The 27,480-nt window shown below is 37.4% G+C and overlaps 1 protein-coding gene across 1 annotated transcript in view; it reads right to left on the bottom strand.

Annotated features, from left to right (window-relative positions):
- LOC150082637 (lon protease homolog 2, peroxisomal-like) overlaps positions 1 to 27,480 on the bottom strand; it is a 285,321-nt gene that overhangs the window by 193,858 nt on the left and 63,983 nt on the right. The window contains exons 3-5 of the mRNA XM_090377560.1: positions 26,603 to 26,798; positions 9,086 to 9,198; positions 2,591 to 2,743 (exon numbers count right to left, since the gene is read on the bottom strand). Of these exons, the coding sequence (XP_090233686.1) occupies positions 2,591 to 2,743; positions 9,086 to 9,198; positions 26,603 to 26,798 (462 nt within the window). The remainder of the gene's footprint in view (positions 1 to 2,590; positions 2,744 to 9,085; positions 9,199 to 26,602; positions 26,799 to 27,480) is intronic.

Raw genomic sequence — 27,480 nt, 5'->3', positions numbered from 1 at the left:
CACCAAGCATAAATACTTGCTACTCCAGATTTACATTTACAAGGGCATTATCAATACTAAGTGCCAGAAAGTTTTTCTAAAGGAATCCCACACACTTTCAGGTTGGGTATAAAAAGATGCCCCAATACTTTATTCCATCATTGGCAACAACAGCAAGCTGCTTTTGATTTGATGATTTTTTTTTTTTTTAAAAGGTCAGCAAAAGGGGATATATTTGAAATCACTTTGGTTGCTACTATATAATCAAAACAGGTATATTTTTCAAAGTCATCACTACCATTTCTTTCACTCTTTATTCAATTTCACTGACAATACCTGATGTTTTTGTTCTTCCATATCCTTTTTTTTTTTCCGTATTGGGAACAATTATCTTAATGATCAGGACAGCTCAGAGGAAGCTATCTTCTATGATAAATAATGAAAGTAAGTATTCAGCATATATGACACTAACATCTTCAATTTTAAGTGCTACATCTTTTTTTTCATAACTACACAGAACATACAATGCAAATGTGTTACCTTTTCACAATTGGGCTTCAAATATTGGGATTCATTGCTCTTTCGGAGTCTAATTAGTTACCTTTTCGGGATTTTATAATACATAGAAAATCCTGGGTATATGTCTTCTTAAACACTACATATAACTCCATCAGCATTGTGTAAGCTCAATGCTGACAGAATCCTTCCCCTTGCTCAGACTAGTCACGGGGTTGTATAAATTCAAGATGAGGGAGGATGCTTGAAGGACAGATGTGTGGAAATTTGCTTTCAGCCAGTGGTAGTTCATTATTGGGACAAACTTCCTTCTGCTGTTGTAGCTTGAATAAATCCAAGAAGGACTAGGCAAACTATTAGAGAGAATGAACAAGTTATAGGAAAGTTCTTTTGTTGTTGTTGATGCCATATAAGCTTGCTTTCTAGCATCATTGCCACTACTAACAATAATAATTAATTTCATTGGCATATTACTGAACAATATGCTATTAAATCAAATTTAGCTTTGCACCATACAAAGAAAACAGTTTAACGTTACAGTACATCTGATATTTCATTTCACAATTCAACATATTCCATGTAACAGAAATCAGTACACTTGACAGTCAATTCATTCCCGATTTAACAATGAAGATAGTTTTAGTTTTTGCGAAAAGATGGAGAAAAACTATAACAGGACAATGAGTCAAAAAAGGTGTCTCCATTATAATCCCAGAAAGTTGGCAGCTATAATTTTATTCAATCTCTAAAAAGTGGACCAAAAGAGAGCCTACGTAACTACAGACTAATTTCCATGCAGAACAGCACTATCAAGACACTGTAGAAAACCTGGCAAACTATTGAAAGTCCTTCACAGCTGATATTGACAATTTTTACTAACACCGGAAAAACACTGTCATTTGCAACATATGTCTATACAGATATTCCATATGCCTTTAATAAATTTACTTGCAGTATCCTTTTTAGCAAACATAAAACATATGAGAAGTCACAATCTATTCCCTTAACTGGATCAATAGAAACTTTGCCCACAGATATCATAATGTTATTATTGAGAATACTCATTCTGTGCCCAAGTGATATAAGGCACGGAATGGGAATACTCATTCTGTGCCTTATATAACTTGGACTTCCTTAGCCTAAGGAAGGCCAAGTGATATGAATAATTTTATCTGCAAATGAGAAGCCACAGAAATTATGGGTGGGAGGGTATACATCATTAGTTTAAGCGTATCATTGTTTTTGAGAAATAAATCTTGAACACAGTACAGAGGAATCTGTATTGAAGAATAATTTTCAAGAAGGCTAATATTGGTATGGAGATATGAAAATAAGTTTCTTTCAATTAATAAAGCCACAGTCGAGACTGCATCAAATGCTTGTTTTGTTTGTTATTTGGTTTTTAGGAGCATTAGCAACTAAGGCCATATTGCTTCGGGATATGAGGTGGTCATTCCCTGACCTTTCCGTATTTGGTGGTGACGGGCTCGAACCCCGGTCTAATCAAGAAGCGTGTGCTACACACTGCTGCTCCTTCCCACCTGGCTACGGAGGCGCCTACATCAAATGCAGAATATTTCTGAGAAACTGCATGGATTTACTAGCCCAATAAATTCTGCTGAGTAATTTAATTAAATAAGTAACTGTGGATCTTGTAGTTGTTGTATAATGGAGAGCAGGAATTTGTCTGATATCCATTTGTGATATTACACACACATACACACAAAAAATAAAATCTTTAAAAAAAAATAAGGCAACTGAAATTATTATTATTATTATTAGTTGTAGTAGTAGTAGTGACGTATGATACGAGGAAGCAAGCTTATAAAGCATCAGCCAAAAAATAAAAAAATAAGACTTCATTAAAATCTGTTGTCTCTTAATGAATAATTACCTGAAATTTTTTCATGACCAAATGTTATAGGCAATAAAAAATGAGAAAATATGTGGTACTTGACTGAGATAGTTCCTGGACACTAGGAACTATCTCAGTCTTCAAATCATGTTAAGATTTTCCAATTATTACTTGTATTATTATTCAAGACTGAGTATATCACAAAAAAAAAAGTACAACTGACAGTAATAAGACACTCACTTCAATTTGACGAATTAGTAAAGGCAGAGTTTTGCGGAATCTGTCTGCTAAATCTACAGCATCTAAAATCTGCAAGCGTTCTGTGTGAGAAGCCCTTATTATGGCAGCACATACATCTGGAAGACTTTGTACTGGCAATGAGTTTAAAAGTCGCTGCAATATAAAAAAAGTGGGGAAAAATATGTATTAAAATACTTCCAATTTGTTTCTGTGATTTTCTACATACCTTCAGCAATACACATTTTTTTCAAAAATCTATCAGGGTTTTAAAATTATTAAAATGATCTATTTTAATCTAAAACATAATAACAAATATAATTACAGAAAAAAGGTAACGATGCCAAAATTTAACCCACAACATCTGTATAATAACTACTGGTAATTTCAAAACAACAAATTAAGAAAATAATACTTATATATCACTATTCTATGAAATAAGTGAAAGCATTATTTAAAAGCAACTGCTATTTAAAACCAAGAAAAAATTTTAAATTAAATTAAATTTGTTTACAAACAGATGAAATAAAAATATATTTCATCTGTTTGTAAACCTGTGAGCACATTATGGAACACTAACTATGCTTTTTTCCACACAATGGCACACAAAAACAGCACTGTGCACCAGGAACTATAAAAAAATCAGAGATTCTTAGCCTATGAGATTTTTCCCTGATACACATTAGACCATCACCAAATTTTGGCTGGAGAATATGCAAATATAAAAACTAAGTATGTAGCCAATGACATACACCCATATACTTTTGCCCAATTAAGCTTTTTTGTCAATCAGACTTTTCAGTATGCCTGTTGTATTAGATAGGTAATCTTTATGCTTATCAGCTTGTCTCTGAGGTTTGTTGTGGTCATTCTTCTAGTGATGACAGACAGGCTCACCCATCACCTATAAATTTAAAATACATGGAACTAATAATCTAGTCTTACTTGTGGGTTGAGTATACCATTCAGTAAATCTGTTTGTTCTGCAACAGCCAAATCTTCTGCCTATATCTTCAAAACAAATATATATACCAGGTGGTTATAAAATAACATGTCAAACCGGTTAGAGAGAGCGCTGTGAAAATCGGTGGGTATGTCATTTAGGGTATGGGGAAGCGATTTGTAGAAGGAAAAAAAAAAAAAAAAAAATCAGTTCAGATTTCTGCCACCAGGGGAGAAACTGATACTGTAAACATGAGATGGAATACTTAACTTAGGATTAGATTTTAATATCAGAACTTAGAAATCTACAGATATTGTTCTATGTGCTATTATTCTATTTTCGTTCACTTGAGATGACATTCTGAAAACGGAAGACTGCATGTGACAGTTTCATGTTTTTTTTTTTTTTTTATGAAACCCCCAAACACGAAAGGTATCAAAACCTATAGTACTTAGTACCGTGCATGGGCTGAAGGAGAAGTATGGAGGGAAGAGGATGCCGGAAACTTTGCTCTAGAGACTAAACATGGGTTTCACCACTTCAAGCCTCCAATAAGCAAAGTGGTGGTATTTCACCGGTTGATGAAAGTCATCTACCACCTACATGTAGCATCTCATTTGAGATGTTGGCAACATGCTGTTTAATGCTTGCTTTAAAATCAACAAGCATCTGTATGCCGCCACAGTAAACTCTGTCTTTCAGGTATCCCCAAAGCCAGAAATCACAGGTATTAAAATATGGTGATCACACTGGCCAGAACTGCAGAAAGTCTGCAGAAATGATGTGTTCATTTCCGAATGTTGAACACAGCACTTCCTTCACTTGTCGACCAACGTGGGGAGGGACACCATCTTGCATGAACACTATGGTCTCCAAGAATTGCCTTTCATATGGACTTTGTAGTGGTCTTTCATGCACAGCAGATGGACAAGAAGTTCACCATATTCGACAGTTTTGTGCATTTACAGCCCCATGAAGAGTGAAATGTGCCTCATCAGACCACAAGATCATTCGAGCCCATGTACCGTCAAGTTCCACAGGAGCCAGAAATCGTAGAGCAAAGTCTATTTGTTGTTGCTGATCACAAGACTTTAGTTCTTGCACTATTTTATGCTGGTTCCCGTACATGAATCTTGTACGGGGAACCAGCATAAAATTATTCAAAGCACTTTACGTACAGTAGACCAAAGAAGGTTCAAGCCTCTTGACACACCTCTAGCACTACTGACTGGTAGTGTTTTGCATTCTGACCATTGCAACTGCCACTTCATCCACTATCTCCGTTCTGATACGTTTATTTGTTTGTTATTTGGTTTTTAGGAGCATTAGCAACTAAGGCCATATTGCTCCAGGAATATGCGGTGGTCATTCCCTGACCTTTCCGCATCCTCCGTAATTGGTGGTGATGGACTCGAACCCCGGTCTAATCAAGAAGCGTGTGCTACGCACTGCTGCTCCTTCCAACCTGGCTACAGAGGCACCCGTTCGTTCTGATATATGATCGTTCCCTGCCTGGAATTACACCTAACTCCCGGTAGCTCCAAATTTCTTTATTAGTTTTTGAAGCCCCACTGACATCAAAGATCCTCTATGTAAACCTTTAAGTTTCTGATATTCACATAGTGCTGCATTAGCATTACTATTATTCTGGTAGAACAGTTTTACTAAAAGAGCACATTCCTTTTTTTTGTAAGAGCCATAATGGTTACTGTTGGTGGCATTGGTCTTTCTGCTTTTATCTAACAGGATGTTATTTGCATAAGCAGCGTGTATTGAATGAAAATGAAACTTTTACATATTTGCAGCACCATTTTCCCCTGGTGGCGGAAATTTGAACTAATTCTTTTTCTTCTACAAATTGCTTCCACATAACCTAAACGACATACCCACCAATTTTCACAGTGCTAACTCTAATTGTTTTGACACTAGGGTCCCCTGAATAGGGAAGCTTATTTTATAATCACCCAGTATGTAAACATGAAAGTGACCATCCAGGTGTGAACCAATATACACAGGAATCGAGGTGTAACATCTACATTTCCATAGAAAAATGGCTAAGCCTCCGTCAAAGTGCAATACTAGATGATGGACGACTCTATTACCATCGCTTTGTTCAATGGAGGCTTGAAGTAGCCAAAACCATGTTTCCAAAACAGTGCCTCCCTCTAACTTTTTTGTCATGAAATCTGAGTCATATGTTTTGGAGTTAAGATGGACATAACAGCAAGATCCAATATTCCTTACATTTTGAGGATATAGAGGGAAATGGCCTCCATAAACAGTCTAATGGACCAAACCTATTTTTAATGCTGTAACAGACATCAGGATCAACTAGTCTATAATCCTACTAATACTACTCTGCTGGGTTTGAGGAGTCTAGGCAGTATGTGTATATATGCAAGGGACACTGACAAGGCCACATTAAGTTAGGGAGTCAAGTGTATCTTATGTGTTCAACACATCTAAAAACTTCATGCAGCTTTTTCCCATTGCCCAACCTCATCTAAAGCAATGCAACATGAAGAGTAAAACTAATGGAACACGCTTGCAAAGTTCTCCCAAACCTCACAAAAACTTTCTAATTCATTTTTTCAAATATGTGTATTGTCAGTTCTAATCTTTTAAAATGAACTACAAGAAGATAGTGAAGACAATATTCTGTTAACTGATTTCAGACAAACTGAAGGTTCCAAAGTTTTACAGCAAGATGGCATATGGCAATGGATTCAATGTTTTCTAACAAATCAGCAACAATTTTATTGGAAGATGAAAATACAGATGGTGCAGAAAGATGAAAAGATTGCATCAAATCCAAGCCCACAAGCCCAAAGAATTTCTCATGCAGCAGACAAAACACCACAGAAACAGCTTTACGTTATAATAAACAAGAGAGTCTGATTCAACAGTCAATCATATGATGTTTACAAAAAAAAAAAAAAAAGTGGAAGGACCATGCTGCAAAATGTCAATTTCACATCTAAACATATGTGAATTACCAATTTTATGTAAATGAATGTACATGCAAGTGAAAAACAAATTCTTAAGGTATATTTATATACTTTTATACTGACCCCAATCACATTGGATAAGAGGGCTTTTAATTATACACACATCTTAATTAACCCAATCATTTTGATTTCTAGAAGTGAATAATTTGAAAGTAAATAATTATTTCCGGAACACTCGTTATTTCTCATGGACATAACACATTACAGGTGACCCCCGCTTAACGCTGATAATTCGTTCCGGAAAAACAGAGTGCTAAGTGAATCCGAGGTAAGCAATCGGCGCATTCTCATAAGGTAACATTTGTATTTGTGAGTTTTGGTTGGTGCCACAGGATATTTCCTAAGCAATAATAAACGGTAGTGAAAAGATGTATAAATGTTGGTCAAAATATTTAATATTCAAATATTTGTACATATAAAATATTCTGCATTACATACGGATATAATTATGTGGTAACTACATAGGTATCAAAATTAAACTTAAAATTCATTCCAAATAAAATCATGAATTTAATTGATTTTAATTGGTTTAATTTAACTGATGAATTTAATCATGAAAAATGTGTCGATTTGGGGTTGTATTACGACCTCTTCCTGGTAAACTAAAAGGGGTTTTAATTTAAAATCCCCTGCAGCGTTACCACCCAACAATAAAGTCAACCGATCCTTCGCCACTTTGAAACCTGGCATGTTTTTTTGATTCTTTCAATATGAAACTTCTTTTAGGCATTCATTTTCAAAAAAAGTCCTGCTTCATTTATGTTAAAAACTTGTTGAGAATTATAACACATAATACCCCTCTTCAATAATTTTAACATGTTCTTTTTTGATAGTTTTGGTTCCTTGATCTGCACTTGTGACTTCTTCCTGGATTTTAAATATATTCAACCAGCCCTTACTAGTTTTAAATGGTTCGTTTTTTTTTTTTTTTTTTAGGTGAGTTTTCTTCAGATCATCATATAGGCTAATCTCTCTCTCTTTATAATATTTAACTTAACTGAATTCTGCACTGGATATTATCTTCAATAAAATTAAAGTCTCTCCATTTCAATCCTAACAGCCGGCCTAGTCCTAGTTGCTTGCAGTGGAACAACTGTCTTTCCCACTACTGAAATTAATTCTTTATTTTTTATAATTGGTCTTACAGTTAAACTTGCCAGCCCTAAATTATGTGGCACATCCACCTGTCGTTGACCAGAATTGATTTGCTTCAAAACGTCTAATTTAATTTTCAAATTCAGGTCTTTTTCTTACATTTATAGTCTTCATACTGCCTCCAGCCATTGCTTTTTCATTCTTATCCACCATTATTAACTCTTCAAAAATGTAACTGCGTTGGTTGCATTAATTATGATACAACGTTCAAGTAAACTGTCCATTACGCGCGATGACTAGACTTCGGATAAATGCATATAACACAAATATACAAGCAATATACTTGATAATTTTTTTTTAAAATGTTGATCTCGGAACTACGTAACAAGCCACCCTAGTGCAATTAAATTAGCATGAGAGAAAATTTCACTGAGCGTGGGAAATGTTTTAATGCTGTTTTGCTATTCATTTTCAAGCTATCAACTCCATCAAATGAAACGATTTCATTAAATATGCCAGATAGTATGAATCAGAGCTGTACTACTCAATATGTTCTACGTTGATAATAATATTAGTAAAATAATAAGAGGAGTTTACCTCAATATAGTGCGTAGAACACTTCTGTATGATACCTTCCAGTATTTCTGGAGGGTATCATACGGAAGTGTTCCACGCACTATATTGAGGTAAACTCCTCTTATTATTTTACTAATATTAAATATGCCAAAAAAGCAATCTGTAAAAGAGTGTTATAGTGATTTACGACAGCATTCTAGTCAGATATGGGTTATAATATAAGAACAGCATTATAGCAAATCAGAGTAAAGTGAACCGTGTTATAACGAGGGCCTGCTGTATATCCATGTGTAAATCACTCCCAATTTACAAATAACTTTTTAGGAACGCACAGTGGTTCGTAAATCAGGATGTTACTAAACAAGCGAACCCTCTCTGGGTCTTTATTGCCTACCCTATTTTTGACAATGGAAAATGTTAGCAAATAATGAAAAGCAGAAATTGAATGTTGCAGTTTAGTGACAAAGAGACAATAGACGTTACCTATTTGTTGAAGTGAATAGCACACCCATGTGCAAATGTGTATGAATGTTTGTGTTCTCTCTAGTGAGTTTATGATGTGTCCTAAAATTTTCTACTTGTCAAGAGGGTTACTCATGTACCAATTCATTTAGTGTGATAAATTAAAGATGTAATGATTTTTATATTGTAATAAAAATTAATAATAATCCAATATGCAGCAAGAATGCAAATATAAGAGTATGATATCAATATCACATTTGTAATTTTTAGTGATTTCCATTTTTTTTTTTTTTTTTTTTTTGCAGAGACAGCAGTTTAGAATTAGCATAAAACATTCCACAAAACTGGAGGAAAAAAGGCTGAGAAGAAGCTTCAATTACTAGTATTATTTCAATTAAGATAATCAATACCAACCTTAAGCCTCACCACAGCAGGAACAGATAAGTCTAACATATCAATTAGCTTTGCTGCTTGTTCTCGGAACTGCTCCATCAGATCATTAAGTTCAGCATTATTTTCTTCAATTTCTATAAAAGATGTATTGCTATAATCCACAGTACATCAACATATTTATATATTTTGAAAACTTTTTTAATTTCTTATTTTTAATAAATTAAATACATAATATTCAAATTTTATTCTAAAGGTAAAAAAAACATTCAAATTACTCTTCCCTCTTCAGAGATAAACAGTTCCAGTGTTTGAAACTGAAATTGTAAAATTTTGCTTTTTTATTTCAATTAAGAAAATATACACAGAATATTTCAGAATCATGAATCCATAACAGAAATGGATTTATCCATAAGTTATGGCTGGGAAAATGGAATATATAGTTTTCTAACGTGGAGAGAAAAAAAACTTTTTATGAAGCATGTCATAATTATGTGTAAAGGCAAAACACTGCTGCCCACAGAAAAATGGCACAATGTTCATGTATTTTGACCACACAAGTGACATACTCATATCAACACGTTCAAAATATAAACATGGTGACAAAGTTATATGCAGCAAACACAAAACCATTTATACAATCCATTCAAACATGCCTGCAACGTTGCACAAGTAATGTGGATACACTGCAAATTTAAGATGTCTGCATAACAAGGAGCCCAATGGGCCTCATCATCCCATCTGTTTAGGAATGACGGATGGGGTGATTAATATTCCATTTAGGAAATAGACAAACATAATATGCTGCAAAATGAGATAGTGCAACACTATACTCATAGTACAATTGCAAGACCAGGGCATCTGTCTTCTAATTCAATTTTAAATGTGAATATGGAAACAGAGGCAAAACAATCTGCTACCAGACTCTATCAATAACACTTCTATAATGGGATCCTCTTAAGAAAGAAAAAAAAAAAGAAGCCCAATAAGATAGTCCTATCAGTCCCATCCCATTCACCGATATAACAGTACTGAATGTTATGGAAATTCCCAGCACCACTTATAAAACAATCTTAGCATAGAACACAATGTGTACTGCACAACATTCTATTCTAAGTGCCCATATACTAAATTCCACATAATGGTTCTCATCAAAAGTACCAGTACATTTTGCAGGCATAGTACTACATATTTACACAGAAAATACAATATGTAATCCAAAAAGTCTAAGGAATGAACTAATATTTGGGAATTGATGAAATATAATGGAAATTTGGATGGATCTTCTCCAAACAGAATTGGTGTATGCAGTGTAAAGAAGATGAATCATTTTCTCCTTGCCTTTATGTACAGTGATTTAATGCTTCAGCAACTTCTGGAAGCATTCTTGATAGGCTTCTTTTGGAACTGCTACTAGTTAACAGGAGAGACTGCTTCTACAGGGATGGGATACACTTAAATAGAAAGGGTGCAAGAATGTTTGCTGATGCTATCGAGGCAGTGTTAGGTGGGTCGAAAAACTGTTAGATTGGGGGGATACAAGGACTAATAGATTAACATTAGCCACTGGCAGAGGTGAAAGTGATTCTTGCACTGCTTCTATTGGAATGAGCCGCAGCCTGGAAAATAAGATGCAGGATATTTCAGAGACTGCTGGGAATCATTGGGGTACAAATAAACACATAGGTTGTGTTAGGGTTATTTTTGTTTTTTTTTAGGAGCATTAGCAACTAAGGCCATATTGCTCCGGGATATGCGGTGGTCATTTCCTGACCTTTCCGCATCCTCCGTATTTGGTGGTGACGGGCTCGAACCCCGGTCTAATCAAGAAGCGTGTGCTACGCACTGCTGCTCCTTCCCACCTGGCTACGGAGGCGCCTGTTGTGTTAGGGTAACTAAGAAAAAGAACAGGTGCATGTATACTTGCGTGTACACCAATGCTAGGAGTTTAGTAAATAAATTTGATGAATTTGAGGTATTGCTCAAAACATCAAAGGCAGATATTGTGGCGATTTCAAAGACGTGGTGTCACACAGACATAAGGAATGCAGAACTGGAATTTGGGGAGTACAATGTCTACAGAAAGGATAGACAGGGTAGGAAGGGAGGAGGGGTTATGCTATTAGTTAAGAAATACATAAAATCCAAGGAAGTGAAGCCAGTCGACATTGCTGGACAGTGCAGTGTCGAGTCAGTTTGGTGTGACATAAGCATTGGGAGATCAAAATTGAGAGTAGGAGTGTGCTATAGGCCTAATTACTCTGATGAGTATAATAAGAAAAACTGTACGGGGAAATAGAGTGGGCCAGTAAATCAGAGAGTCTTATAATGGGGGATTTTAATTTCCCAGATATTGACTGGAATTTGGGGGCTGGTCACTCACACACTAGCAAGGCTTTTGTGGATTTATTGGATGATTGTTTTCTACATCAGCATGTTTGAGAGGCAACTAGAGGGAGTAATACTCTTGATTTGATTATTAGTAGTGATTCTTCATGCATTAAGAATCTGCAGGTAAATAAACCACTAGGTGGCAGTGATCACAGTATGCTGAAGTGGGATTTACTCAAAGAGGTAACTACCATTAGGGATAAAGGGAAGGGTTATTGCTTCCATAAAGGCGACTACAATGGACTGAGACAGTATTTAAATTCTATACAGTGGGACCAACTGATGATGTTACCAACAACAAATTCAAAATGGGAAGCATTCAAAGAACTTATCTTGGAAGCTACTAAGCTTTACATACAAACTAAGAAATATTGTTCAAGGTTTAGGCCTAAATGGATGTCAGATGAACTAATGAGACATATGGCAGAGAAGAAAAATGCATGGGATACATACAAATTAACACGTGACACAGAAGCCTATGATAGATACAAGTTGATCTGTAACCAAGTTACAAAGGAGGTTAGGCAGGCGAAGGCAGATTACGAGAAATCTTTGGCAAGGGATGCAAAGAAAAACAGCAAAGAGTTCTTTACTTATGTAAACTCTAGAAGGGGATGAATCAGACTGGCCCACTTGATATCGATGGGTCAACTGTTGATGATCCTGCTCAGGTAGCTAACAAACTGAATGAATATTTTGCATCGACATTCACACATGAGGAGTTATTCAGCGAGGGGAATGCCAGAGGTGTATCCAACTCTGGCAGTAAGCTACAGAATCTTCTAATAACTGAGAGTAAAGTGGAGGAGAGATTGTTGAAGATAAATACAAGAAAGGCACCTGGGATGGATGGGATCTATCCAGTTATATTAAAGGAGGCAGCAAAGGAAGTAAGCAAACCCTTAGCCATAATTATGAGAGCTTCCTTGGACTCAGGGGAAGTACCCATGGACTGGAGATGTGCAAATGTGACCCCAATTCACAAAGGAGGATCAAAGAGTGACACAAGTAATTATAGACCTGTTAGTTTAACTTCTCTTCCTGGAAAATTAATGGAGGCACTGGTTAAAGAAGCACTGCAGGATCATCTAGACAAGACTTCAGTTATAGCTCAGACACAGCATGGTTTTGTTAAGGGGAAGTCTTGCCTGATCAATTTGATTGGATACTATCATGCAGTCACAAAAGAACTGGATGGAGGGATACTTGAATCTTAGAAAGGCTTTTGATACTGTTGCACATGGAAGACTGCTGCACAAATTGGAGCAGTGTGGCATTGGAGGCAAACTGCTGCTATGGATAAAGGGGTGGTTGAGGGGGAGAAGACAGAGTGGTAATCAATGGACACTGCTCATCGTGGACTAATGTTATTAGTGGAGTCCCTCAGGGTTCAGTATTGGGTCCATTATTGTTTTCTTTTCTATATTTATAAATGGTATTGTTGATGGTATATCAAGCTTAATGTGCAAGTTTGCAGACGATACGAAGGTTGGCAGGGTTGTCAAGGACACTACTGACACTATGCTACTGCAACAGGATCTGGAAAGGTTGAGCAGATGGGCTGAGAGGTAGCAAATGAAGGTTAACATTGACAAATGTAAAGTACTACATATGGGAAACAGCAATCCCAGAGCAACATATAACTCTGTGGTACTACACTGACAGTGGTAGAGAATGAAAGGGACCTGGGGGTGGTTGTGCAGGCAGATATGAAGTTTTCTGAGCAGTGCAGATGGGCTGCAAGAGTAGCTCATGGTGTATTGTCAATGATATATAGGAATTTTTCTAGCAGGGATAAGGAGGTGATTATTCTCTTGTATAAGGCAATGGTCAGACCACACCTAGAGTACTGTATACAGGTCTGGAGGCCCCATTTCAAGAAGGATGTAGAGATGCTGGATCAAGTACAGAGAGGGGCAACAAGATTAGTGAATGGAACAAAGGGGTGCTCTTACGAAGAAAGGCTTAAGTTTTGCAAATTACAGTGTCTGGAGACTAGGCACCGGCGAGGTGATCTGATAGAGGTGTATAAAGCCTTGAATGGTTTGAGTATGCTCAATGCTGATGGGATTCTTCCTCTTCCTCAGAATAATCACCTGAGAGGGCATAAATTCAAATTGAGGAAAGACAGATGTAGGATAGACGTGAGGAAATTTGCCTTTAGCGGTTGGTTGGTGGAATAGACTTCCATCCCTTGTCGTGGAAGTTGATAGCCTAAATAAGTTTAAGGCTCAGCTGGACAGGTATTTTGAACGAACAGAGGGGTGAAGTGGAAGTGGTTATTTTTTATTTATTTATTTTTATTTTTTTATATATTTATTTTTTTTTGGACTGATGCTGCATAAGCTTGCTTTCTTGCATCAAATGCCTCTACTAATGCTAATTCCAATGTTGCATTCTAGATAATTTTCTGAAATCATTGTGATTTGCTGTGGTTTTGACGCTTGAGAAACAAAAAAAAAAAAAAAAAAAAAAAAAAAAGCGGTAAAGTACGCGGTGAAGTCGCCAGTGCTGATGCTTCAGCTGCAGAGAAATTTTGTGATGTGTTGGAAAAAATTATTGATGAAGGTGGCAATTCAACACAGCAAATTTTTAACATTGATGCGACTGCTCTGTATTGGAAAAAAATGCCGGATCAAATATGCATTGCCAAAGAGGAAAATACAGTGCCAGGTTTCGAGGTGTCAAAAGCTAGGGCCACGCTCTTGCTTGGGGCTAAGCAGCGGGAGATTACAGATTAAAACCACTGCTTTTGTACCATTCTGGAAGTCCTCGTGCATTTAAGGGCATCAATAATGCTATACTACCCGTGCATTTCCGATCGAACCAGAGAGCATGGATAACAATATCTCTCTTTGAGGATTGGTTTAAATGCTGCTTCATTCCCGAGGTTTAAAAATATTGTAAAGACTGTGTTCCTTTCAAGATTTTGCATCTATTAGATAATGCTCCTGGACATTCTATGCATCTAGATGATATCAATTCGAATGTGAGAGTCATATTTCTACTGCCAAACACATCTGCACTCATCCGATCTATAGATCAGGGTGTTATTTCGAATTTAAAAGCATACTATTTACGCACATTTTCTCGGGCATTGTCTGCAGTAGACGGTGAGAAAAATTTTACGTTCAGAGACTTTTGGAAATCTTACAATTATTTACCACAACATCTTAAACATTAATAAGGCCTGGGCGGAATTACTAAAAATTTTAGTAATTACTAAGAAATTACTAAAAGTTGTTTAAATGGCGCATGAAGGAAAATATGCCCACGGCACGTAAAAGGCTTCAAAGGATTTGAAAAAGATGAATCATATGAAGAGGTTACAGATAAGATTGTAAAGGTTGCAGAGCTACTTCAGTTGGAGGTTGATGCCAAAGACGTGGAGGAGTTAATAAAGGAAGAAAAGAAGGAATTATCTAACGAAGAACTTATTGACTTGCAGGTAGCAATAGTGAAAGAAGAGTGCGTTTTGGTTTTTAGGAGCATTAGCAACTAAGGCCATATTGCTCCGGGATATGCGGTGGTCATTGTCTGACCTTTCCGCATCCTCCGTATTTGGTGGTGACGGGCTCGAACCCCGGTCTAATCAAGAAGCATGTGCTACGCACTGCTGCTCCTGCCCACCTGGCTACGGAGGCGCCGTGAAAGAAGAAAATGCTGACAAAGCTCAAGATGAACCAAATGAGGAGCCAAGATGCTTCATCACCAGAGAGATGGCAATGGCATTTTGTGAAACTGTACCAGCAATAGCGAGGTTTGAGAAGATGGATCCTGACAGCAAACAATTCTTAAAAATTAACAGAAGGGTGAATGATATGCTTGCTACAAAGAAATCTATGATGAAAAGAAAAAAGCCACCGTCCAGTCATCCGCTGATATGTTCTTTCGTAAGGTTGAGCGGCCGACTCCTAATCTCCAGAGCCCTCAACCTCCAAAGCAGCATACTTATCAGCTGAAGACGTAAATTCTGGCAATGATACTCAAGAGGTAAAACTTACTGATGTTATGTCTGTCTCCTCTCTTTTTTTGTAATTTTATAATTTAAAAATTTTTTAAATTGCAGGCTTTTGTAATTTTTCCTGTGCATGAGATAAAAAAATTGAATAAATACAATAAATAATTCTATTTACATATTCGTTGAACATTTCTTTTTTGATTCAGTCAATTCAGCGAGCACGGTTGTGAGTGCTGCACAAACACGAGGAAATTCCGACTTACATAGCGTTCCGTGGAACGCAACCCTTATATAAGTCAGGGAGTTCCTGTACTAATATAATGTTATATTCTATAATGAGTATGAAACTGGTGTAATGAGGAGTTCTATATTGAGGTTGAGCTATAATGCCTTTTTTTATTTTATATTAATGGAAAAACCACACTCAGTGGTTTTACATTCAAGAATTTCTTATGAGGCATTTCATTGCTGTGATCCACGTCTCACATATTTGCTGGATTTAGTCACCCTCCCTAAAAGCCCACACAATTGCAGTTAATAGTATTATTGCAAATGCAATAAGATCGAGTTTACTTCCCATTTATAATTAGATGCACTGACAGTAAAGCCCAATAAACCAGAAAATGCAAATTGTTTTTGTTGTTTTATGGTCGTGACCTCCAGAAACATGTTTTAGAAAAATATCACAAAGGCGTTCGAAATTGATTCTTATAACAGGAACATATGATAACAATGAAAGTGTAGTGCAATTTCATTATAAATATAACCTTTTAGAGGTCATAAATAGCTTAGTAATATAGCGAAATTTTAAGCTTCAAGGATTTGTTCTTTGCATTTTTTGCCAAAGAGACTTGATTACAGACTAGTTTGCATCTACCATAGGCTTCTATATCACTTGATAATTTATATGCATCCCACACATTTTTATTCTCTGCCACAAGTCTCATCAGTTCATCTGACATACATTTATATCTAAACATTGAGCAATATTTTTTTGATAGTATGAGTGGGTTCTATGATTAATTCCCTGAATGCTTCACATTTTGAATTTACTGTTGGTAACATCATCAGCTGGTCTCACTGCATAGAATTTAAAACTGTCTGAGACAACTTTAGTCACCCTTACGAGAAAAGCCTTTGCCCTTGACAGCAGTTGTCTTTAAGTCAATTCTATACCAGTATACTGTGATTACTGCCACTCTGTTCTACCTGCATATTCTTAATGCATAAAGAATCACTGATTAGCATTAGCATTAGTAGAGGCATTTGATGCAAGAAAGCAAGCTTGTGCAGCATCAGCCAAAAAAAAAAAAAAAAACCCACTTCCACTACACCTCTCTGTTCGTTCAAAATACCTGTCCAGCTGAGCCTTAAACTTATTTACGCTATCAACCTCCACGACAAAGGATGGAAGTCTGTTCCACCAACCAACCACCCGCTGGCTACAGGCAAATTTCCGCACATCTATCCTACATCTGTCTTTCCTCAATTTGAATTTATGCCCTCTCAGGTGATTATTCTGAGCTAGAGGAAGAATCCCATCAGCATTGAGCATGCTCAAACCATTCAAGGCTTTATACACCTCTATCAGATCACCTCGCTGGTGCCTAGTCTCCAGACACTGTAATTTGCAAAACTTAAGCCTTTCTTCGTAAGAGCACCCCTTTGTTCCATTCACTAATCTTGTTGCCCTTCTCTGTACTCGTCCCAGCAGCTCTACATCCTTCTTGAAATGAGGCCTCCAGACCTGTATACAGTACTCTAGGTGTGGCCTGGCCATTGCCTTATACAAGGGAATAATCACCTCCTTATCCCTGCTGGAAAAATTTCTGTATATCATTGACAATACTCCATGAGCTACTCTTGCAGCCCGTCTCCACTGCTCAGAGAACTTCATATCTGCCTGCACAATTACCCCCAAGTCCCTCTCATTCTCTACCACTGTCAGTGTAGTACCACAGAGTTGATACGTTGCTCTGGGGTTGCTGTTTCCCATGTGTAGTACTTTACATTTGTCAATGTTAAACTTCATTTGCCACCTCTCAGCCCATCTGCTCAACCTTTCCAGATCCTGTTGCAGCAGCATAGTGTCAGTAGTGTCCTTGACAACCCTGCCAACCTTTGTATCGTTTGCAAACTTGGACATTAAGCTTGATATACCATCATCAATATCATTTATAAATACAGAAAACAATAATGGACCCAACACTGAGCCCTGAGGGACTCCACTAATAACATTAGTCCACGATGAGCAGTGTCCATTGATTACCACTCTCTGTCTTCTCCCCCTCAACCACCCCTTTATCCATAGCAGCAATTTGCCTCCAATGTCACACTGCTCCAATTTGTGTAGCAGTCTTCCATGTGCAACAGTATCAAAAGCCTTTCTAAGATCCAAGTATATAATATCAAAGCTATTCCCTGCATCCAGTTCTTTTGTGACTGCATCATAGTATCCAATCAAATTGGTCAGGCAAGACTTCCCCTTAACAAAACCATGCTGTGTCCTAGCTATAACTGAAGTCTTGTCTAGATGATCCTGCAGTGCGTCTTTAACCAGTGCCTCCATTCATTTTCCTGGAACAGAAGTTAAGCTCACAGGTCTATAATTACTTGTGTCAGCCTTTGATCCTCGTTTGTGAATTGGGGTCACATTTGCACGTTTCCAGTCTATAGGTACCTCCTCTGAGTCCAAGGAAGATCTCATAATTATGGCTAAGGGTTTGCTTACTTCCTTTGCTGCATCCTTTAATATAACTGGATAGATCCCATCCACCCCGGGTGCCTTTTTTGTGTTTATCTTCAACAATTTCTCCTCCACTTTACTCCCAGTTATTTCAAGATTCTGTAGCTTACTACTAGAGTTGAATACACCTCTGGCATTCCACTCGCTGAATAACTCCTCATGTGTGAATGTCGATGCAAAATATTCATTCAGTTTGTTAGCTACCTGAGCAGGATCATCAACAGTTGACCCATCAATATCAAGTGGACCAATCTGATTCATCCCCTTCCTTCTAGAGTTTACATAAGTAAAGAACTCTTTGCTGTTTTTCTTTGCATCCCTTGCGAAGGATTTCTCGTAATCTGCCTTCGCCTGCCTAACCTCCTTTGTAACTTTGTTGCATATAAACTTGTATATATCATAGGCTTCTGTGTCATGTGTTAATTTGTAAGTATCCCATGCATTTTTCTTCTCTGCCATATGCCTCATTAGTTCATCTGACATCCATTTAGGCCTAAACCTTGAACAATATTTCTTAGTTGGTATGTAAAGCCTAGTAGCTTCCAAGATAAGTTCTTTGAATGCTTCCCATTTTGAATTTGCTGTTGGTAACATCATCAGTTGGTCCCACTGTATAGAATTTAAATACTGTCTCAGTCCATCGTAGTCGCCTTTATGGAAGCAATAACCCTTCCCTTTACCCCTAATGGTAGTTACCTCTTTGAGTAAATCCCACTTCAGCACACTGTGATCATTGCCACCTAGTGGTTCATTTATCTGCAGATTCTTAATGCATGAAGAATTACTACTGATAATCAAATCAAGAGTATTACTCCCTCTAGTTGCCTCTCAAACATGCTGATGTAGAAAACAATCATCCAATAAATCCACAAAAGCCTTGCTAGTGTGTGAGTGACCAGCCCCCAAATTCCAGTCAATATCTGGGAAATTAAAATCTCCCATTATAAGACTCTCTGATTTACTGGCCCACTCTATTTCCCTGTACAGTTTCTTATTATACTCATCAGAGTCATTAGGCCTATAGCACACTCCTACTCTCAATTTTGATCTCCCAAAAATCTCTCTCATAAAAATTCCTCCCACCAAACTGACTCAACACTGCACTGTCCAGCGATGTCGACTGGCTTCACTTCCTTGGTTTTTATGTGTTTCTTAACTAACAGCATAACCCCTCCCCCCCTTCCTATCCTGTCTATCCTTTCTGTAGACATTGTACTCCCCAAATTCCAGTTCTGCATCCCTTATATCTGTGTGACACCACGTCTCTGATATCCCAACAATATCTGCCTTTGATGTTTTGAGCAATACCTCAAATTCATCAAATTTGTTTACTAAACTCCTAGCATTGGTGTACACGCAAGTATACCTACACCTGTTTCTATTCTTAGCTACCCTATCACAACCCATGTGTTTACTTGTACCGCAATGGCTCCCAGCAGTCTCTGAAATATCAAGCGTCTTGTTTTTCAGGCTTCTGCTCATTCTAATAGAAACAGTGCAAGAATCTCTTTCACCTCTGCTAGTGGCTACTGTCAATCTATTGGTCTTTGTCTCCCCCCAAGCTAGCAGTTTTCCGACCCACCTAACACTGCCTCGATAGCATCAGCAAATATTCTTGCACCCTTTCTATTTAAGTGTATCCCATCCCTGTAGAAGCAATCTCTCCTGTTAACAAGTACAGTCCAGGCTGAAAAAAATTTTACCTCTTGAGCCTTGCATAATCTTTCCAGGGCCGAATTGATCGACAAGGCTCTCATCATATACTCCCTCCTATCGTGTCTGGGCAGAATTGCAGACACTTTCAAATTCAACCCTAATTCTCAGCTTTTGTTCAACAGTGACCTGTACTTGTTAAGTAATTCTGCCGGTCTCCTACTCTTAATATCATTTGTGCCAACGTGTACAACTATATCACCTTTTGTGCCCTTAAAAGATGATATTCGCTCTACAACATCATCAACCTTTGCCCCTGGCAGACATACCCTGGTCATGTTCCACCTATCCTTTTTACAAAGCATGTTCCCCGTTTCCCTGACAATAGAGTCACCAACAACTACTAGTTCCTTCGGGACCAGCGCATTCTGCCTTGGGGGTTGCCTCTGTGTCACGTGATGCCCAAGTGCAAGCTCTGGCGTTGATGTGGGCAGCTGAGAGCTTGATGGGCCCCTCAATTTAGTTTCTTCGAGGGCATCCACCCTGTCCTTCAAGCTCTCATATAGGCCCCCAAGAACGCTGAGTTGTTGCCTGATGATAACCAGATCAAGAGTACTGCTTCCTCTTGCTGCCTCTCTAACATGCTGCTCTAGAAAACAGCCTCTCAGGGAGGAAGCAGATACTACAGTCCTTTCTAAATTATGCTCATACTCTCACAGGGAGAACATACTCAAGTATGTTCATGTTAACAAATTCATTTATTTAAAGTGAAGAAAGTTAACAGGATAAAAATGTTAATAAGGGGTAAGGGGGTTCACTATTACATAATTTTGGGAGACCACTGAGTTAATGGCTCCTCTCCTATTGGATCAGTTAATGAATAAATTTTTATAAACAGCAAGATTTATTCGAGACTAATTACTGTATCTTTGCCCCAACTTGGCTTCGAATAGACGGATAATAAAATAAAAAAAACGTATCAATGAAATACTAATTACATAAGGGGAACTCACACAAGTAAACAATTACCTCTGTTGTTGTTGTAAGGTAAGGAACATCAGTGACCAAGGCCATATTGCTCTGTGTATATTGTCTGTAAATTGTGTTCTGAAGTCGCTTTTCTGTTTTTGTTTGACGAAAAACCAGAATTTCTGGGAGAAAAAACCATGCTACCCTCGCCTGAGACAAACTAACTCAGCCATTTTGTGAAAAAGGCCCATAAAAATTCCTCCCATCATTGATGGGACTCAAACTAGGTTCTTTTCCACCCAGTGTCGGGGAGGACGGCAATCCTACCTACTGTGCTACCCACGATGGCCAGTTAACTCTGAGAAAGAACCTAGTTACCATATTTGAGAATTGCAATATATTCAAATTACAGAGTAAGTTTTTGTAAACAACAGCATCCTTTTCTGTACTATGAAATCACATTCAGAACAGCAAAAACTGCCAATGGCATATTGCAAAGTGTCCACGAACAATGATGGTTTAATATTATAACTAACAACATATTTTGAATTACAACATTAAGCAACAATATGTTATCATTTATTACATTGCAATTTGTATTTTTTGGATTTACACTATACTGTGAAATGGCAATGGAGAAGTGCCATTACTGAGAGCAAAAACATTTGTTTTTAAAAGCCCCAAAGAAATTGATTTTTTTCTCTTCTCTCAAAAGTCCAACATCCATTGAGGTGGCCATAAACTATTGACATTGTCCAATTACTAAAATATTCATGTAATATCACAATTGTTACGTTGCCTTGTTTGGCTCCAACTGGGCATGGCCAATAATCATAGAGAAACAACAGTGCATAATTTGTTGTGCAACTTTCCAAACCGTGGCATGAGACAGACCAAAATGACATAAGACGTGTGTGTGTGTGTGTGTGTGTGTGTGTGTGTGTGTGTGTGTGTGTGTGTGTGTGTGTGTGTGTGTGTGTGTGTGTGTGTGTGTGTGTGTGTGTTGCTCGTACATTCATCATGTGACATCATTCTCCTAATGTTCAAGGGTGGGTTTCATCCATATTCATAACATAAACCTAAAAAACCTGTTTCTTTGAATTTCACTATCACTTTTCTGACACCATTCATACTACTTGGTTGTAGCCCATTTGTCCAATAGATTCAAATTGAGGAAAGACAGTTGTTGTAGAATAGACGTACGGAAGTTTGCCTTTAGCCAGTGGGTAGTTTATTGCTGGAACAGACTTCCATCTGTTGTTGTTGTGGAAGTTGATAGCTTAAATAAATTTAAGGCTGAACTAGATAAACATTTGGAGTGACTGGATAGGTGAAATGGGAAGTTTTTTTTTTTTTTTTTGGCTGATGATGTATAAGCTTGCTTTCTTGCAACATCCGCCTCAAATAATGCTAATGCTAACCTCTGTGATAACTTTTTTTTTCATAATTTTCATTTGCAACATTTCCACAGTGCACCTATCAAACAAGAATTGTTTCCATCAATACGTTTTCCTTGCAAATCGATAAAATTTTGTGACTGAACTTGAATTACAGTAACTCTGTATATTAATATATCTTAAAGGTGTTTTAAGTAGTGATAGGCATAATCAAATGATCACTAATCAAAATAATCAATTATATGCAAATTACTCAATTATGAAATTGACATTAATACAATCCAATGTTATATTCTGACATTAATACACTCATGCTTATGCCCATTCTATTTTCTATTATTATATCAAATTTGTCACTAAACTTTATTAATGTTCTTAATTATTCTTCTTTTCTTCTTTATATGAGGTTTATTAACGTTGGGAGTCATAGTGAGGGGTTTCTAATTTAAAATAAATGTAATACCGCTATAATCTATGATATCGGTACAGAATTATCAAGGCTAAAGTGAAGGGCTTTTGCTTTCATAAAGGTGACTACAGAGGTCTCAGACAGTTTTAAAATTCTTACAGTGGGATCAACTGATGATGTTACCAACATTGCATTCTAAATGGGAATGCCTTCAGGGCTTAATTTTGGAGGCTACTAGGCTTTTCATTCCAACAAAGAAATACTGTTCAAGGTTTAGGTCTAAATGGATGTCAGATGAACATTTGTATACATTTTTATTCTCTGCTTTTGGCAGAGAATAAAAATGTATACTTTATACATATAAAGTATCAAGTGACAGAGAAGCCTATGGCAGATATAAACTAGTCTGTAATCAAGTCACAAAGGAGGTTAGGCAGACGAAGGCGGATTATGAGAAATCCTTGGTAAAGGAAGCAAAGAAAAACAGCAATGAGTTCTTTACTTGTGTAAACTCTAGAAGGAAGGGGATGAATCAGATTGGTCCACTTGATATTGATGGTTTGACTGTTGATGATCCTGCTCAGATAGCAAACAAACTGAATAAATATTTTGCATCTACATTCAACCATGAGGATTTATTCAATGAGGGGAGTGCCAGAAATTTATCAAACTCTAAAAGGGAGCTAAGTGATTTTGTAAAAACTGAGAGCAAAGTGGAGGAGAAATTGTTGAAGTTAAACATAAAAATGGCACCTGGAGTGGACAGGATCTATCCAGTTATATTAAAGGAGGCAGCAAAGTAAGTATACAAACCCTTAGCCATAATTATGAGAGCTTCCTTGGACTCTGGAGAGGTCCCCATTGACTGGAGGTGTGCAAATGTATCACCAATTCACAACGGGGTCAAAAGGTGATACAGGTAACTATAGACCTGTTAGTTTAACTTGTGTTCTGGGGAAAATAATGGAATCACTGGTTAAAGAAGCACTGCAGGATCATCTAGACAAGACCGCAGTAATAGTTAAGACACAGCATGGGTTTGTTAAAGGAAGATCTTGTCTGACCAATTTGATCGGATACTATGATGTGGACACAAAGGAACTGAATGCCAAAAATAATTTTGATATCATATACTTGGATTTAAGGAAAGCTTTTGATACTGTTGCACATGGAAGACTGCTGTACAAATTGGAGAGGTATGGCATTAAAGGTAAGTTGCTACAATGGATAAAGGGATGGTTGAGCAAGAGACGACAGAGAATGGTAATGAATGGACACTGCTCTTTGTGGACAAATGTTATTAGTGGAGTTCCCCAGGGTTCGGTGTTGGGACCATTTTTGTTATGTATATTTATCAATGATATTGATGAAAGTATATCAGGTTTAATGTCCAAGTTTGCAGATGATACAAAGGTTGGCAGGGTTGTTAATGACAGTAAAGACAGTATGCTACTGAAACAGGATCTAGAAAAGTTAGGCAGATGGACTGAGAAGTGGCAACTGAAGTTGAACATTGATAAATGCAAAGTACTGCATATGGGTAGCAATAACTCAAGAGAAACATACCAACTGTGTGGTACTACACTCAGGGAAGTGGAGAGTGAAAAAGACCTGGGGGTAATTGTGCAGTCAAATATGAATTTTGCTGAGCAGTGCAGAGGGGTTGCCAGGGCAGGTCATGGAGTCTTATCAATGATATATATATGAATTTTGTTAGAAGGGACAGGGAGGTGTTTATCCTGTTATACAAGGCAATGGTCAGGCCACACCTAGAGTACTGTGTACAGGTCTGGAGGCCTCATTTTCGGAAGGATGTAGAGTTGCTAGAACAAGTACAAAGAAGGGCAACAAGATTGGTGAGGGAAACAAAGGGGTGCTCTTACCAAGAAAGGATTAAGTTCTGCAAATTGTAGCGCCTGGAGAGTAGGCACCTGCGAGGTGATCTGATTGAGGTGTATAAGGCCTTGAATGGATTGAGCAAGCTGAATGCTGATGGGATTCTTCCACTTGCTCAGACTAATTGCCTGAGAGTGCATAAATTCAAATTGAGAAAAGACTTGTAGGGTAGATGTGTGGAAGTTTGCCTTTAGCCAGCAGGTAGTTGATTGGTGGAACAGATTTCCATCCTGTGTTGTGGAAGATAACCTAAATAAATTTAAGGCTGAGCTGGACAGGTATTTGGAATGAATGGAGGGGTGAAATGGAAGGGTTTTTTTTTTTTTTTTTTTTTTTTTTGGCTGATGCTGCATAAGCATGCTTTCTTGCATCATATGCCTCTACTAATGCTAATTCACTTTCAAAATGCCGAATTTAAACAAAAAAATAAATAATAAATAAATAAATAATTACGTGACTTGCCATTTTTTTTTTTTTTTTCTGGCACTGCAAGACATCTGCGCTGTATGTAAGCATCTGATCTCAATGTTATTTGGGGTGCTGTTATTTCAACAATTTACTGTATCTTGATTATGCTCATCACTAGTTTTAAGAGTTGCCAGTAGATCATTTAATACTGATATGGCACGTTAATGCAAATTCTAATTATAATTTGCTTTTATTTTTATATAAATTGTTTATCCTTTATTTATTCACCTTTTGCTATAATTATTCAGCTAACTTATGTCTGCATTCTAAACAATGAGGGATGCAAACTTTATATAAACTAGATATTTGTATTTATGAAAAAATTGTTCTAGATTATTAAAAATATCTCAATACTGATTGTGAGGTTTCATTGCCAACATGGTAAAAGCCTGTAAAAAAACTAGTAAAAGAATGATGCAACAACACATAGAATTATAGGAGTATTAACCAACTTACACTACAAAAATCCTCACAAATACTCATTTCAATGTTTCGTGCAGAGGACAATGAAAAAGAGATGACAAAAAAAATACTGCTGCACAAAAAGATCTGAATAAAATAAAAATATTCCTCTTAGGATGCAGAAACATGGTTTGTCATGATGCAGTTTCATGGCTACTTGGTAGTGCATTTGTCGGGGTGAGAGCCAAGCTGCAGTATTAAAATGAAGTTGAACAGTTTCACAAATTGAAAGTCTAATGTGCAGTTTATACAGGGTGATTCACTACCAGTGCGACAAACTTGCAGGATGTGTAGGGGGCACAAAGACGAATCGGAATCACATAGCATTGCAGGGTCCGAAATACCTTCATCATGCGGTAGAGTACGTTGAACGGGAGGTCACGTGAACAGCGATCTCGCTGGAAGTCAGCATTTGCGAACCGGTTCCCGAGGCAGTAGAATGGACGAGTATTCAAACGTTGAACTGACCGACATTCACCTCACGTATGGAGCTGTGGACTGTTACGGGCGCGCCGCTCTGCGCTTGTACCAGGAACGTTTCCCGCACAGGCGTGCTCCTCATCATGCGATTTTCGCACGTGTGCACAGAAGGTTACGTGAGACTGGTTGTTTCACGAGAGGTACCATGAATTGAGAGCGAACAACAAGGACAACAGACAATGAAGAGAATGTCCTACGTCTTGTAGAAGGAAATTCGAGTATGAGTACTCGAGCGATAGGCCAACGATTGGGTATTTCCCAATCCACTGTATGGAGGATACTGTCAACAAACCAAATGAGTTCATACCATCTGCAACGTGTTCAATCATTGGAGACTGCAGATTATCCACTCCGGAGGACTTTTGCTACTTGGTTTCTTCAACAGAAACGGTTCGCAAATGCTGACTTCCAGCGGGATCGCTGTTCACGCAACCTCCCGTTCAACGTCCTCTACTGTATGACGAAGGCATTTCGGACCCTGCAATGCTATGTGATTCCGATTCGTCTTTGTGCCCCCTACACCTCCTGCAAGTTTGTCGCACTGGTAGTGAATCACCCTGCATACAAGAATATATAGCTAATTTTAAGGTCAGTGTTAATCACAATACAACCACAGAACCTGATCAGGAAATTAATGGCACAGTTATGCATTTACAATAAAAAAATATATATATAAACAAATAAAAAAAGGGGAAAACACCATACCAACCTATATCTTCTCCAGGCAACCTGTCTAACTGTCTTACACTGCCAACAAGATATGAGGTCTCTTCCACCAACCCTTCTAATTTAAATCTACACAACCCAGTAACTAAAAGAGTGTAAGCTGGACGGGGCCAATTGGTTCCGGTAACTTGAACTACTATACCTGCTGTCCCTACTGAATGCATTTTACTTAAATCTTCCTGAAACAATATTAAATGTAGGTAAGCTTACGAAACATTCAAAAAATATATAAATAAATAAATAAATTATATATACATAAGTCCACAAATTTACAACCACACAATGATGATCAATAAACAGTGTTCTCTTTAGTTTAACCATATCAAAACTTCAACAATTCTTTTGTCATCATGTATTGTTTATTTATAGCAACTTTTTTTTTTTTTAAAGATGACCCCAACCACAAAAGGTAATGGAACCAATAAGTTTCTACATGGTGATTCAAAATTCACCAGCCCAGATATCAAGTGCCAATGAAATGCCAATAAAATCAGTTCTATCAGTTAACAGATCTAAAAGCAATTATTTAGTGGTAGAGAAAAATCATAGGGCAGTGATCAAGGGTGCTGTTTGTTATTTGGTTTTTTAGGAGCATTAGCAACTAAGGCCATATTGCTCCGGGATGTGCGGTGGTCATTCCCTGACCTTTCCGCATCCTCCATATTTGGTGGTGACGGGCTCGAACCCCGGTCTAATCAAGAAGCGTGTGCTATGCACCGCTGCTCCTTCCCACCTGGCTACGGAGGCACCATCAAGGGTGCAAAAAAATATATATATTTACATACAAATGAAATCCTAAAGGAAACACAGCACAGTTTTGTAAATGAAAAATCTTGATTAAGTAATGGGATTAGCTTCTTT

This window comes from Mastigoproctus giganteus, chromosome 7, assembly GCF_048544385.1.
Source record: "Mastigoproctus giganteus isolate SK-2022 chromosome 7, ASM4854438v1, whole genome shotgun sequence".
NCBI classification, from domain to species: Eukaryota; Metazoa; Arthropoda; class Arachnida; order Uropygi; family Thelyphonidae; genus Mastigoproctus; species Mastigoproctus giganteus.
This window is presented reverse-complemented; position numbering and strand designations above follow the sequence as displayed.